Below are 15,445 nucleotides of genomic sequence, written 5' to 3' on the forward strand. Positions count from 1 at the left end.
TTTTCCCCTCTCCGTCCCTCCCTCTCTCCCTCCAACACACACACACACACACACCTCACCTCGGTAGGTGTCAGAATGCAGCTCAGGCGGATATGTTCATAGTGGTCATGTGACTGTGTAATACCTGTATAATAATGCTGAATAATACGTTACATGGTGCTGCAGATCTGGACTCGTTTCCAGGAAGGAATCCGCCTGTGTTTGCATGTATCGCCTAAAGGAACCGGATTCTTCCTTTTGTTTGTTTGGGCGCGATTTGCATGTTTCTAAAAGTGTGTGTGTGTGTGTGTGTGTGTGTGTGTGTGTGTGTCATTAGGTGTCCCAGCAGCAGGTGGTGCTGTGTCAACAGGGCAGCACCAGGTACTCCATAGTTACACCTGTAAATAATATAAAAATACTCCATAATATAATAATGCAAAACTACTTGATAGTAACATATGTTATTAAGGTAAAACTACTCCACAATAACATGTGTTAATAATGTAAAAATACTCCATAGTAACCCGTGTTAATAATATGAAGATGCTCCACAGTAGCCTGTGATAATAATGTAAAAATGCTTCACGGTAACACGTGTTAATAATGTAAAAATGATCCACGGTAACACGTGTTAATAATGTAAAACTACTCTATAGTAACACATGTTAATAATGTAAAAATACTCCACAGTAAACTGTGTTAATAATGTAAAAATACTCCACAGTAACCTGTGTTAATAATGTAAAAATACTACATAGTAACACATGTTTATAATGTAAAAATACTCCACAGTAACCCGTGTTAATAACGTAAAAATGCTCCACTGTAACATGTGTTAATAATGTAAAAATACTCCACACTATCCTGTGTTAATAATGTAAAAATACTCCACAGTAACACGTGTTAATAATGTAAAAATGCTCCACAGTAACACGTGTTAATAATGTAAAAATACTCCACAGTAACCCATGTTAATAATGTAAAAATATTCCACAGTAACCTGTGTTAATAATGTAAAAATACTCCACAGTAACCCGTAATAATAATGTAGAAATACTCCATAGTAACACATGTTAGTAATGTAAAAGTACTCCACGAGTAACCTGTGTTATTAATGTAAAACTTCTTGATAGTAACGCATGTAGTTAATGTAAAACTACTCCACAGTCACACGTGTTAATAATGTAAAAATACTCCACAGTAACCTGTGTGAATAATGTAAAAATACTCCACAGTAACCTGTGTTAATAATGTAAAAATACTCCACAGTAACCTGTGTGAATAATGTAAAAATACTCCACAGTAACCTGTGTTAATAATGTAAAAATACTCTATAGTCACACATGTTAATAATGTAAAAATACTCCATAGTAACACGTGTTAATAATGTAAAAATACTCCACAGTAACACATGTTAATAATGTAAAAATACTCCACAGTAACCTGTGTTAATAATGTAAAAATACTACATAGTAACACATGTTTATAATGTAAAAATACTCCACAGTAACCCGTGATAATAACGTAGAAATGCTCCACTGTAACACGTGTTAATAATGTAAAAATACTCCACACTATCCTGTGTTAATAATGTAAAAATACTCCACAGTAACACGTGTTAATAATGTCAAAATGCTCCACGGTAACACGTGTTAATAATGTAAAAATACTCCACAGTAACACATGTTAATAATGTAAAAATATTCCACAGTAACCTGTGTTAATAATATAAAAATACTCCACAGTAACCCGTGATAATAATGTAGAAATACTCCATAGTAACACATGTTAGTAATGTAAAGGTACTCCACGAGTAACCTGTGTTATTAATGTAAAACTTCTTGATAGTAACGCATGTAGTTAATGTAAAACTACTCCACAGTCACACGTATTAATAATGTAAAAATACTCCACAGTAACCTGTGTGAATAATGTAAAAATACTCCACAGTAAACTGTGTTAATAATGTAAAAATACTCCATAGTCACACATGTTAATAATGTAAAAATACTCCATAGTAACATGTGTTAATAATGTAAAAATACTCCACAGTAACACATGTTAATAATGTAAAAATACTCCACAGTAACCTGTGTTAATAATGTAAAAATACTCCATAGTAGCTTGTGTTAATAATGTAAAAAATACTTCACAGTAACCCGTGATAATAATGTAGAAATACTCCATAGTAACACATGTTAGTAATGTAAAAGTACTCCACGAGTAACCTGTGTTATTAATGTAAAACTTCTTGATAGTAACGCATGTAGTTAATGTAAAAATACTCCACAGTCACACGTGTTAATAATGTAAAAATACTCCGTAGTAGCCTGTGTTAATAATGTAAAAATACTCCATAGTCATACATGTTAATAATGTAAAAATACTCCACAGTCACACGTGTTAATAATGTAAAAATACTCTACAGTAACCTGTGTGAATAATGTAAAAATACTCAATATTAACACATGTTAATAATGTAAAACTTCTCCACAGTAACATGTGTAAATAATATAAAAATACTCCATATTAACACCTGTAAATAATGAATCTGCACGTTTCTCTCCTTCCATTTTCATTAGATCCACAGTAAACAATGCGCCCAGATCCCTGCCAGGGTTCAGCCACGCCCACCCGCCAGATGGTCGCATCAGGCGTTTCCACAGAGACCGAGACCCTGAAGGCCTGGGACCTGTGTGCCGCCCAGGACTGGTCCCCAGGGCGAGAAGGACCTGCACTGTCAGATGGGTCCCTCCCTAATTAACAGCCCCCCGAATTCATCATTCATGTCAGCAATCTATAAGACAACCAACCATATCATCCCAATTCTTTCATTAATCAATCACATTAAATAGTTTATCATTTTATTGGGTATTTGGTTGATTATTGCATGTGAAATGCATTCATTAATTTTGATGTGCATTATAATTCTCCAAATCTTGTGATGAGATGCTGCGTGCTTATGAGCAAGCAGCGTTTTCTGAACAACAGAGAATGTTCTGGTGGCCTGCAGAATAAGCAGGAGGGAAAGCAGTTGATAAACGCCGGACCTGATTTGGGTCTTAATGAACTCCACTGTGATTAAAGAGCTGCTGTTCATAACGCGTCACCACGTGGTGACATATTAATGCCACGTTAGTGGCCCGCGGCTTTCATTCTAATAACGTTTCTCTCCTCCTCTGTTCTGTGCCTGATTTACACAGGAGAAGAATGAGTAAAGGATGTGTGGAGTTAGAGTTCTGCTGGTGGATTGGTCTCTAAATTTCCCCTGGGATCAATAAATCTATCTATCTATCTATCTATCTATCTATCTATCTATCTATCTATCTATCTATCTGTGTATATAGAAATGAAATAAAAGCATGTACATGAATATTTATATCAATGTGAGTCTTGCATCAGCATTAGAATTTTTTACTCAGACAGATGTACAGTGAAATGCTATTAAAGAATGTACAATATTTACAATAAAATACACACATGACCCAAATATACACACAATACAATAAAACAACATCACGAGCAGGGACGAAATAAACTGAGTAGTCTGGAATGAAACTGCAGGAGCATCTGGTCCTGCTGGTGTGGAGGGATGGAGGCGTCTCTGACCGTGTCCAGAACTGACCACCAGGTGGCGAGATGTTCTGCAGGGTCCAGGCAGGATGAAGTATGAGAGGAACACCCTTCTTCTCCACATCGCGCACTCACACGTTTTAAAACGTTCCACAGACAAATAAAAACCTGCATCTGCTCTTCATTTCTGATATAAACCATAACCGTTTGTGTAAGTGTGTGTGTGTGTGTGTGTGTGTATATACAGTATAATCGTGCTGTTTTATTTATTTACAATGTGTGTGTGTAGGCGTGGTCCCTCCATCTTCTCACTTTCAACACCCGCCCCCGTCCCTTGTCTCCAGATCCGTCCATTTGGCTTTAACAAGATTAGCTTGTAAGCGGCAGAGCGAGTGACTGGCACGGAAATCGCATTATGACATGATGAAGTGGCGGCGGCGGCTGAATTATCGGCTCGCCTGTCATCGCACCCTCACAAATTCATCACCTCGGCCTCGTGTTGGCTTATCAGCATTTCAGATCACGTGACGCCGGGCTGGCCGTCTTCTTGTCCCCCCCCTCCTGTTCTGTTTGTCTCCCTCCGCATGTCACTCTCTCCACAAGAGTCTGGGTCTCTATGGCAACCCGTCGCCACGGTTGCATAAAAAGTGCAGAGGAAACGCCAAGGCCACGAACTCAGGGGAGACGCGCATGGGAGGCGTGGCCTGAGGCGACCTGGAGAAATGCAGCTGCAGAAGGAGGCCAGGAGGACGTGCGTCAGAACCCACGTCACTGTCCCACGTGCGAGGGTCTGGTTCGGAGGGACGGGGGACTGACCTCCACCCGGAGGACCGTGACATCACAGCAGCGGGGAAGGAGCGTAATAACGCTTTCTATGTGACCTTGAGCACCACATGCCTCATGGTGGCAAGGAGTTGCCTGTCGCAACCTGACACACACACACACACACGGTGGTGGTGACAACAACGACGATGATGATGATGATGACACCGAGAACTTGGATTCTGAAATTCCACGTATGAAGATAGAATTTACTGGTGGTGTGGGAGGGAGGAGAAGCTGCAGGCATCATGACTGGCCACACAAAGCCACATGCATGCATGCGCATGCGTGTGCGCACACACACACACACACACACACACACACACACACACAGGCAGCGCAGGTGAGAGGTAACGGGAAGGAGGACCTTCACTGGATTAAATCCGCTGAATAGATGGAGAAATAAAGGAATTGCTGGTGGTAGAAGAGTGAACTGTGATGGAGGCTGTGTGTGTGTGTGTGTGTGTGTGTGTGAGCAGGGGGCGGGGCGCTGGCCTTGTGTAAAGCTGAATTGATTAGGCAGGCGTAAAGCAATCAATTTATTAACACCACTTAGCAGTGTAGCACGGCGCCCGGGTTCCGTGTCGGGCAGGAAGTGGTAAATTGAAAGCTGGCAGCTCGGCGGACGCCCGTCTTTGTCTAAGACCCTCGTCTGGCGTGTGCTGGCAGCTCGTGCCGCTCGTAACGCCGAGAGAAATAGAAATCAGTAGATGTACTGTAAAATACGTCTGTAGAGAAGTCGAGAAGTTACGTTTTATTGCTGTAGCAGCTGGTGTGACCGCATCGGCCGTATTTCTGCGTGGCAAGAAGAAAGGAAGTGTGGAGTCGTGAGTCTGAGTCGGCAGGGTGGAGGTGAGAGAATCGCAGCATCTGACTCACCCCACACTGACAGCAGGAGGACCAGGAACAATGAGTGGCAGCTGTCACTCATCTTTCAGAGCTCTTCTGCGGCTCCTACTGTCTTGACCTTGGCAGACATGAACCGTGGTTGAGGTCAAGTGGCTGAAATGAGAGCGGAAGGTCACTGGAAGGTCTGTGGGTTCCACCATGTACATGAATTTTTTGCACGCCGCGAGTGTGTGTGAGTGTGTGTGTGTGCGCGTGTGTTAAATTGGGTTGAATAGCACTCTTAAGTGTGTAATCTTCTGAAATCTCCCAATGATCATAATAACAGGGCTGCTCACCCCTGACAGAGAAAATTACAGACGAGATAAACGAACAAGTGGCAGGAAGTTCAAACTGTTTAACCTCCAACAACAGAACCACACAGAACCACACAGAACATGAACACGGTTCCACTCATCCTCCCATATCACTTACACACTCTAATACTGGCCAGATAGATAGATAGATAGATAGATAGATAGATAGATAGATAGATAGATAGATAGATAGATAGATAGATAGATAGATAGATAGATAGATAGATAGATAGATAGATAGATAGATAGATAGATAGATAGATAGATAGATAGATAGATAGTAGAGTCCATTTGTAAGGTGTGATACATTCATAAAATAGTGATATAATCATGATTTGTGTACTCACGCACACTCTCACCCCCTCTCTACACACACACGTGTGCAGTGTGTACTGGCGAGTGCGGAGTTAATGGAAGAGTGAGCTTTCATCAGAGCTCTCTCACTTTTAATGAGATTTACCCAGGTCCCCCTGCTGTGCTGCCGTCCCTGAATGTCTGAGGAACAAAGAGAGGCCCCAACCTCACACACACACACACACACACACACACACACACAGAGTAAACACACACACACACACACACACCGTACTCCCCATCTGTTAGAGGGGCATGTTGAGAGGAGAATGAATAGAACTCGGCCTGGCAGCAGAGGTCTCTCTCCCTCTCATTCTCTAACCCAGACACACACACACACACACACACACACACACGTGCCCAGGCTCCTCTAATTGAAAAGGAGCTCTCTCCCTCTTTATGTGTTCCTAACATCAGCTCACAAGTGACCGCTGTCCCTCAGACCCGCAGGGTTTGCTGGAGATTTTCATCCATTATGTCTTTAGCAGTAAAAGGCGACGGCGAGTCTGGTGAACGGGGCGGTTCCTCCGGTTCCTCCGGTTCCTCCATCCAGTCTGCAGCAGCGAGGAGATGAATCTTCACATGTTGCATGTGTTCAGGAGATGCTGGGCAGTGATGAAAACCCCGAATAACAGATGAGGATGGAGGGCAGAGTCGCGCGCGTGTGTGTGTAGGAAGGTGGGGGCGTGTCCTGGCCCTGCCCCGCTCATCAAGACGCACCCCAGGGACGCAGCACAACACCTGCACCCCACCAGCGGATTAGCAGGCGTCAGTAAGCATATGCGTGTGCACAGATCCTCGCACGCTCTCCGGGTCTTATCGGATCTGGTCTACGGTGACGCCGCGGACGTCACCACCGTCTGTGGGGCGTGGCCGTTCTGGCCGGACGGTCGGGAGAAAACACGCTTCACGGGCCAAGTGACACGTGCATCGGGGACCTGTCAAATTAACCAAGGCGGCGAGCTGGCCCGGCCCCAGGCCCCCGGCTCCGGTGTAATTGCGCCCCCCGCGTGGCCCGTGTCTGCCATACGGCCGGGACCTGCTCTCCAATTGGCTGCACACCAGAGATGGAGTTCTATTTCCTGCGTGGCGGCCCGTTGGCCGTAACTAATGCGGCGGGTGGCACCCTCGCGGTGCTTCCTCCTCCGCCTAATCCGGCCCGATCTGCTGTCAGACTGGCACCGCGTCCGGACAGCCCGGCCTGGCGCGTTATCGACCGCCTGACGCGCTGACAGATATTGATGGACGGCCGCAGATACGTTTTATTTGTTAGCTGCGGCGCGGCTGTCCCCCCGGGGACGCGAGCGCCGGGGATCCGGACTCTTTAAGAACCGGACTCGGCGGCAGAAAACGCGGCTCGTAAAACGCGGCGTGGCTCATTGAGCGCCGCACGCCTGATTGATTGAATCGTCACTTAAAGTTCAATTAAGGTGACACGGCTATGGCTGACTGGGCATAAATCAGCTGCTGATTGGAAGGTTATTGACCAGAACAACTCAGTACACAAACAGGGCACAGTAACTGTCCCCCAGAGGTCAGGGGTCATGATGCACGTGTTCTGGATTTTCTGTTAGAGGTACAGTATGTAGGATCGAGGGACACGTATTATAGGATTAGTGCTGAATTATTTTAATATTACATGTGAATGGGCCGAGTCGATGGTTCCTGCCGTTACCACGGTTACGGTTATGAGGCGGGGCAGTATGCCTGTCATTAGGGGTCCAAGCAGAGAAAATACTGTTGGATTTTTATCTATATTTCTGGTTTTGGATTATAGATTCTTAATTTTAAATTTAGATTCTTTTTTTTTAGATTCTTTTTTTTGCTGACATTTTAGTCAAATTTATGTAATTATAAAAATATTTCTTTTAGTCAAACCCACCTCATAATTAAAACAAGGTTATTTTATTATTATATTATTACTCTACATCCATTCCAGGCATTTTCTCCATCTTCAAGTATCTTGAAATGTAATTCATGTGAGACATTTTAATCTAGTTTTTACCTCGTAAACCATATTCAGTCTCGTTTTTATTCATCAACAATATTAGATGATATATTTTGTTTTAGTTATCGTCACATGACCAGCATTTATGTCTCATCTTCATCACGTCAAAAAAGGTTTGTTGATGAAGATAATTCGTTGTAAATTTAGTTGATGAAAACAACACTACTGTCATCTTCATGGCGGCGGAAAATCGAGATTCTGGTAAACATGATTAATCTTCATTTATTCGACCATTTCTTTTCTTGTAAGATTACTCTCCTGGGTCTGATGACTACATTTGCATGACTCTTGCCGACTTTCTTTCTCGGGTAAAGAGCGGAGAGCCGTGCAAGGTCGTGGTCTAGATGGTACATTGATGAAGACTGAGCGGTTGATGTGGACTCTTTCTCCGCCCCTGCAGCGATCCGATTGGCTCGTCCGGGAGCTGGAGTTTCGTTCCCGGCATCCCTCAGCCACCACGGTCCTTCCTCCTCTTACTGTAACGTGATATCGTCCCTCCCTCCTCCCTCCATTTTACTCTCCCTGGTCACACGGTACGGGCTGATGGAGGACACGAGGACCTGCTGCCTCTCCTTCCCGTGCTGAGCTGAGGCTGCTAATAGCTGCTTAAGTGCTGCCCCTCCCTGCTGCTCTGTATTAGGGAGAAGTGGCGGTCAATACCGGCCTCTGAGCTCCAGGGACCGAGCGCGCCATCGATTTCACTCGGCCTGGCAGGAGGATGAGGAGCAAGATGGGGAGGACCTGGTAGTACTCCGCTCACCAGAAAGAAAGACTCCAGTTGGTGTGGTTTCAGGTTTTTTTATAAAAAGGATATATAGAGCATTTCAGTATTGACATCAACAAACCTCTCCATTAAACACAGCAAAAAAAGCCAAAGAATCACACTTGAAACTCCACTCAGAGGCACGAAACAGGAATATGGTGCCTTTATGGCCATGTTGAAACCACAGTCAAACACCTTCACAGACAATCCTGAATATTGCAGCGGTAGAGGACACGCGGGGGGGGCGGGGCGGGGAAGGGGTTAAAGCCACCAATCGCACCACGATCTTCCAGACACTAGCACACGCTCCAGAAAGTGAAAAGCAACAGTACGGGACAACAGCGAGGGCGCGGACGTCCGCGGGGGATCATTCTCTTCTGGTGAGTGGCCCGGCGCACCGGCGTGCGCTGGACGCTAAACTAGATCTAGATATCGTAAAGTACAGTAACATTAACAATTCTTTTTTTTACATTTTTCTGATAAATGTGCAACCACAGAACACGAGTGGAACGTAAAAGCACTAGAGATGACGGATGGGTGACTGTTACCAGGCTTTATTGCTTTGTACACTGAGAATGGCGGCCCTCCTGTTCAGAACCTCCAGGTCCACCAGGTCCACACGTCGCCTTTGGTTAATTGTGCAAAGGAATCGAAACATCGGTAACAGTTCGGGGAACCGAATGGAATGTGTGAGAATAACTAGAGGAGAGTTTCTTCTTCTTTTTTTTGTCGTTTTTCAAATTAAAACATTGATCCATGCATAACGAACATTCACAGACGTCAACATGGCATGGCGTAACATGGAGACCTCCAAAAAGCGAAGGAATGGAAGGTTTGGGTCCTTGTGCCAGACTGTGCTTTGGACAGGCTCGCCGGACGCGTGCGGTTATTGCCTAAAGCCACCCGGCGTCCCTCTGTCCCTCATTTCCACTGTCCCTCGGTGCACGAGGGGGACAGATTAGCAGCCATACGATCCTTTAAAACTCTGATTGTAAAACCTCACGTTGCCATATCATTTACAATAAATAAATCTTTATGCTAATTCTATATCTTGTTCATTCACGTCCTTTCTATCGATCATCTAGCGACTTTGCATAAACTGTCCGGTCCACGGTGGCGTCTGGGGACGGCGGCCTGTGTGCGATTTGACCGTAATCGTAATCAGTGTGCTCTTCACATCAAAGACCCAAGTCTTCACGCGTCTCACAGAAACATCTAGAAGGTCTCAGGCGAGGCGGCGTCACGGAGCAGGTTGTGCTGTGGAGTGTGAGGTGACGCGACCCCTCGTCCTGGCTGGGAGTTACGAGAACTTCCTTAACTGACCGTAGAGGCTCCAGCGGGACGTGATGGACATTGCGGACCATCTCGCTCCCAACAGAAGCCTCCTCTGATATGTGTCGACCGAGAGCTCCTCTGTGTGCTGATCGAGATGCGTGGAATTATTCAGATTTTCTTTTTTTACGTTTGTGCGAACATAAAACAATGGTCCTACATGTAAAATTCTTCTCCGAATTCACGAACACTACGAGATGATGGATGGTTGTGGAGTCTAAGAGTAGCCGAACCCGCCCTCCTGCGCCCCACCCTGCACGTACTCCTCCTTCTTCTCCCAGCCCTCCGGCCAGCCCCCGTTCATCTGCGTCGTGGCCCCGTAGGTCTTGGCCGGGCCCCCGAAGGCCCCGTAGCTCTGGGTGATGTCCCCCGTCTCCTCGGCCAGCTCGTCCTCGTCGATGAAGCCGCACTTCTCCTCGCTGGTCTGCTCGGGGTCGGCCCAGGGCTGCTTCTCGCCCGAGGCGAAGATGCCGTAGAAGACCACGCCCCCGTAATGCACCAGCGAGGCGATGAGGAAGACGTACTGCCACTCCTCCCGCGTCTGGGAGGGGGACAAGCACGTCACGCCGCTGCCACACGCACCGGCGCTCAGAGGGTCACGCAGGGCACCGTACCTTGTTTTTGGTCATGGCGCCCACGATCAGAGGACACACCATTCCTGAGAGGGTGCCCACGCCGTTGGAGATGCCCATGAGGATGCTGGCGTAGCGAGGCGCGATGTCTAAATGATTGACGTTGAAACCTGTGGGGTGGAAGCAGATCCGGACAGATGGACGTCATCGACACACGTTCACGTCCCACATTTCATTCGAAGAAAAGAGAATGGAGACACGGCGTCATTTTCTTTTGTTCCGTGGCTCGTGCAGATGGAAGCGGCGTCAGCAGGTCCCCTCCCCCACCACGCCCCCCCCCGCCGCCGCTGCTGCTGGAACAGCGTGGCGTCTCCGGGGAAAAGGGATGAATTATTAAAAAAGTCCAGCAGAAAGCTGCGAGATGGAGGCGGCCCGGGGGCGCGGGGGGGCCGCGGCGGGGGCCACGTGACTGACGGGCCAAATCTCCAAAATCTCACACGACCATCACTCACTCCACACCAACCTGATATTGCGAACCCACTGAAGCCCACCGCCAGCACCAGGAAGGAAATGGCCACGCCTTTACTGTGGGAGTACCCCACCACCAGAAGCAGCGTGGCCTCCATTCCGAAACCTGCGGCAGAGCAGAACGTTCAGGAGGAGAACCCCACACGCCCCAAACGTGGCTGAGAAGCCCGCCCCTCACCTCCACAGTTCATGATCTTCCTGACCGTGGTGGTGGACATGATGTTCCTGGTGCGCAGGAAGTCGGCAAGCTGCCCTCCGATTGGCACAATGATGGTCATCACCAAATGGGGCAGCGCCGACAGCATGCCCACCTGCGGCCACGCCCAAACACCGTCACCGCCCGCCAGACTCACCACCAGATACTGTTACGCACCGTCACCGCGCTCACCTTGCTGATCTCGAACCCGAACACCTCCTCGAAGTACGCCGGCTGGCTGATGAGCAGCAGGTAGAAGGTCCAGCTCCTACAGAAGTTGGCCACGATGATTGCATAGACGGGCATGGAGGAGAAGAACTGCCTCCAGGGGGTCTTAAATTTCTGCCGGGGCGGGAACACGGGCGTTAGGAGCGTCACGGGGAACGTGGCGTAGTCACCATGACAACACTGACCTCGGCCGGGCCCAGGAGCTTGGCGCTCTCGCCGATGCTCTCCTCGATGTAGCAGCGCTCCTCGTCGGTGATGGTGGGATGTTCTGCGGGGCTCTCGTACGACACCAGGATCCAGAACATGTACCAGAAGATCCCGAAGACCCCTGAGATCGGGAGAAGGGCCGGTTAGAACCGTGGCGGCGGCGGGACGCGCGCAGGGCCGGGCGGGGCTCACCGTACACGTAGAAGACAGAGGACCAGCCTGTGTACTGCACCAGAATTCCGGCCAGGGGCATGGCGATGACGGCGCCGGCGTAGGAGCCTGGAGGTGCAGAGCAGCAACCATCAAACAACCAGCTTCATCCAGCAGAGCCGCACCAACATTTACTGCAAATTACCGCAGAAGGAGGTGGTGGCCAGACGGCTTCTCTCCAGGGGCGGGGCCCATTTACTCCAGATCCCGTGGCATGCTGGGTAGGTCACGCCCTGGAGACAAAGAGAAATTCGTCCCAACATGATCCCTTCATCAGCATCCCAGCCAGCCTCGACATTTCAGGTGACATTTCAGCCCGATCGGTATCATGCTCACCTCCACCAGGCCCTGCAGGATCCTGACGAAGATGACGCAGCCGTAGTGGACCCGCGCCGCGGAGGGGATGAACATGTTGAGGGTGGAGGTGAGCAGGATGGCGGCCCCGAACACCCTGGAACATTCCAACCGCGTCCGTTCATCATCTGCCTTTTATTAATATACATCTAATATTATTATTATAATGATCTATTTATTTATTCATCTCGGTCACGCGCGTGACCTTGACCCCGCCCCTCCGGCACGCGCAGCGCGAATTAAAAGCCGTTCGATCATTTTATAATGAAGGCGCATTAATGGACGTTTTCGTCACCTGTTCGCCGCCAGTCTGGAGGAGATGTACCCCCCCGGGATCTGGGTGACGATGTAGCCCCAGAAGAAGGACCCGTGGATCATGCCCACCGTCTCCGGGTCCCAGTTAAACTTGGCTTTCTGCAGGAAACCAGCACACAAATTCACCCGATTCGCGCGAATTCGTTATAATTCGATCATCCTGGAGCAGACGCGGAATAAACCGTCAATTCTCCATTTTTAACACGTTTCGTACCAGAAAAATGGCAGAATTGAAATGCAGAATAAAAGCCCTGCGGTTCAAGGTCAAAGTTGAATCGGGGCGGGGCCGCACCTCTTTAATGATGATTTTCCCGCCCTGGTGGATGGTGCTGTTGTTGACCATGCTGACGATGGCCACGCCCAGGTTGCACCGGATGCCGAAGGAGATGCAGAAGCCCAGGCCGCTCATGATGGCGATGATGTAGCGGCGCGGGAGGCCGAAGCAGGTACAGTCGCACAGGGGGGGCTTCTTCTCGCGGTCGGTGGCGGGTCGCCCGTCCTCCGTCAGCTCGATGGTCTCCCCGGTCTTCTGCCTCTTCTCCAGAACCCTGAGGAGCAGGAGGTCCATGCGTCAGGAGGTCCGGCTGCGGTCCTCTATACATCTATACATCTACATTTACATTTACGTCCTTATCCAGAGGGACTTACAGTCAGTAGTTACAGTGGAGACACTCAGGGTTAAGTGTCCTGCTCAGGGACACGATGGTAGTAAGTGGGATTTGAACCTGGGTCTTCTGGTTCATAGGTGAGTGTTTTACCCCACTAGGCTATTACCACCCCACATCTATATTCTATACACACGCAGCTCTATACACACACACGCTATACATCTATACATATTCTATACACATGCAGCTCTATACACCAGCCGCATTCTATTAATTTGTACTCTATACACGCGCTATACATCTGTGCATATTCTATACATCTGTACATCTACATTCTATTCACACGCAGGTCTATACACCTGTACTCTATACATTTTTATAGTACACACACTATACATTTTTACATATTCTATTCAGACGCAGCTCTATACACCAGCCGCATTCTATTAATCTGTACTCGATACACGCGCTATACATCTATACATATTCTATACATCTGTACACACTGCTGCATTCTAGAAATATACAGATAATTCGCACACTCTGGATTGTAGAATATATTCTGCACATATTCCGTGGCCCCCAGGGGCCCGGATGTGCACTGGAAGGTGTGGCTCTCAGCGATGATGTTCAGAAGCAGAATCTTTTTTTTTTTCTGTCTCCTGGTTAAAAAAACGATTGTCGGGATCAGCAGCGCGTCGTGAGAAAACCGCATTGCACCAATCCGGCCCCTTCACCTTCATCTGCATTCACTACTCATCTTCATCCAAAAAAAAATGAAACGCAGACATTTTTATAAATCAAACCAGGGCGCCGGGCATCGAAATTCGTCGAAAAAGGAACGAAATTACCTGCGCATTTCGCAGCTCTTTCCCACATCTTCTCTGATTTTCTACGTAATATTCGATTTTTATCATTTCGAATAAATTGTCATTTGAAACGTTTCGCTCGTTGCGAAATTAATTTTCTTTTAAATCCCGCACGAAATTATATTATATCGATAATCTCTTCATTTTCTGAAAAACGGAACAAATTCATTTCCGACCTCGGGGGTCGAAATTAGCAGGAGGAAATATTTTTAACGGGGGAACGAAAATAATCCGACGCAACGTGCGGGAATATGAAATTCTATTTACATTTTTTTAAATCATTTTTTGACATCAGCATCGACGGATAAAACGCGGAACTTTAATACAGAATATTTCTTGGAATATATGATGAGCCAGAATGAATACCTGTACACGTGCCCCAGCGTTTTTCCCGCCAGGTGCTTCAGCCCCTCCTTACTGGGCGCGAAGCCCCGCGCCTCGGTCGGCGCCTCCATCAGATCGTGCGAGTTTGTGTGGGAGTGGAAGCGTCTCTCGGTCAGTCACGAACTCGCCGCCGCCGCCGGTTCCGCTGGTGATGATGATGATGATGCTGATGCTGCTGCTGCCATCGCGGCGGGACAGGAGAACCGTCGCGGCTCGGCGCGGCTTCACAATGTGCACCCGCAGGCGGCGGCGCGCTGAGCGGGCACGCGCAGGGAGGGGTCGGCGGCGCGCACGGCGGCGGAGACGAGGACGGGCGCGCCACCGACGGACCTGTCGCTCTGATGGATATAAAAAGCGAATAAAAACACGAACGTCGGTCACGTGTTTAATCCGGTGGGGGCGGCGCCATGGAAACCAGATGATGTGGATGGGGCGGGTGGGGCGGGTGGGGTGTCCCCGGGAACGGTGGGACACTTCCATCACCGCCGGTTCCAAGTTCGACGTTCTAGGATTTAGGTGATGCGAGAACCCGGGCGGGATGTTCGGCGTTCTAGGTTCTAGGTTCTAGGTGATGGGATGGAGTGAAATAAAACGAATTTCTTTTCTTGTAAAGATGCGGGCTGAGAGAACAGGTCGCGGCCCACGGAGATGAAGCAGGTGAAACCTTCTACAACAGCGCCACCCAGCGGCAGAAAACTAGTTCCCGCTGCAACTTGGCCGTGTCTGTAATTCATGGAATAAATCATTTACATTTACATGTACAGTATTACATTTACATTTTACGCCATTTACCAGACGTCCTGATCCAGAGCCACTTACAAAGTACTTCCATGTCACCATGGATGAAGTGGTCAGTTCTGGTTCACTAGGACCCCCAACTATGAATACAATCTTTTTATTCACTCTGTTCTAGTTTCTATACAGAAGTCAGACGAGAAGAA

General features: G+C 47.9%; 1 protein-coding gene across 1 annotated transcript; it reads right to left on the bottom strand.

Annotated features, from left to right (window-relative positions):
- Positions 1 to 8,720: 8,720 nt before the first annotated feature.
- On the bottom strand, positions 8,721 to 14,845 carry LOC114781695 (vesicular glutamate transporter 2.1). Its single transcript, XM_028968047.1, has 12 exons — positions 14,487 to 14,845; positions 12,936 to 13,191; positions 12,624 to 12,742; positions 12,311 to 12,425; positions 12,120 to 12,207; positions 11,957 to 12,043; positions 11,743 to 11,885; positions 11,522 to 11,671; positions 11,312 to 11,444; positions 11,129 to 11,239; positions 10,648 to 10,775; positions 8,721 to 10,574 (listed from the first exon to the last, which is right to left on the bottom strand). Exons 1-12 carry the CDS (start codon positions 14,573 to 14,575, stop codon positions 10,251 to 10,253), a joined length of 1,743 nt encoding a protein of 580 aa, XP_028823880.1. The 5' UTR covers positions 14,576 to 14,845; the 3' UTR covers positions 8,721 to 10,250.
- Between the last annotated feature and the right edge of the window lie 600 nt (positions 14,846 to 15,445).

The sequence above is a fragment of the Denticeps clupeoides genome, unplaced genomic scaffold, assembly GCF_900700375.1.
Source record: "Denticeps clupeoides unplaced genomic scaffold, fDenClu1.1, whole genome shotgun sequence".
NCBI lineage: Eukaryota > Metazoa > Chordata > Actinopteri > Clupeiformes > Denticipitidae > Denticeps > Denticeps clupeoides.

Excerpts from the sequence above, each read along its gene's own strand:
- LOC114781695 (XM_028968047.1), bottom strand. The coding sequence starts at position 14,575 with ATGGAGGCGCCGACCGAGGCGCGGGGCTTCGCGCCCAGTAAGGAGGGG. Across the intron at positions 10,776-11,128 it reads CAGTGGGTTCGCAATATCAG|GTTTCAACGTCAATCATTTA; the intron begins GTTGGTGTGGAG and ends TCCACCCCACAG. Across the intron at positions 10,575-10,647 it reads GCGCCATGACCAAAAACAAG|ACGCGGGAGGAGTGGCAGTA; the intron begins GTACGGTGCCCT and ends TCCCCCTCCCAG.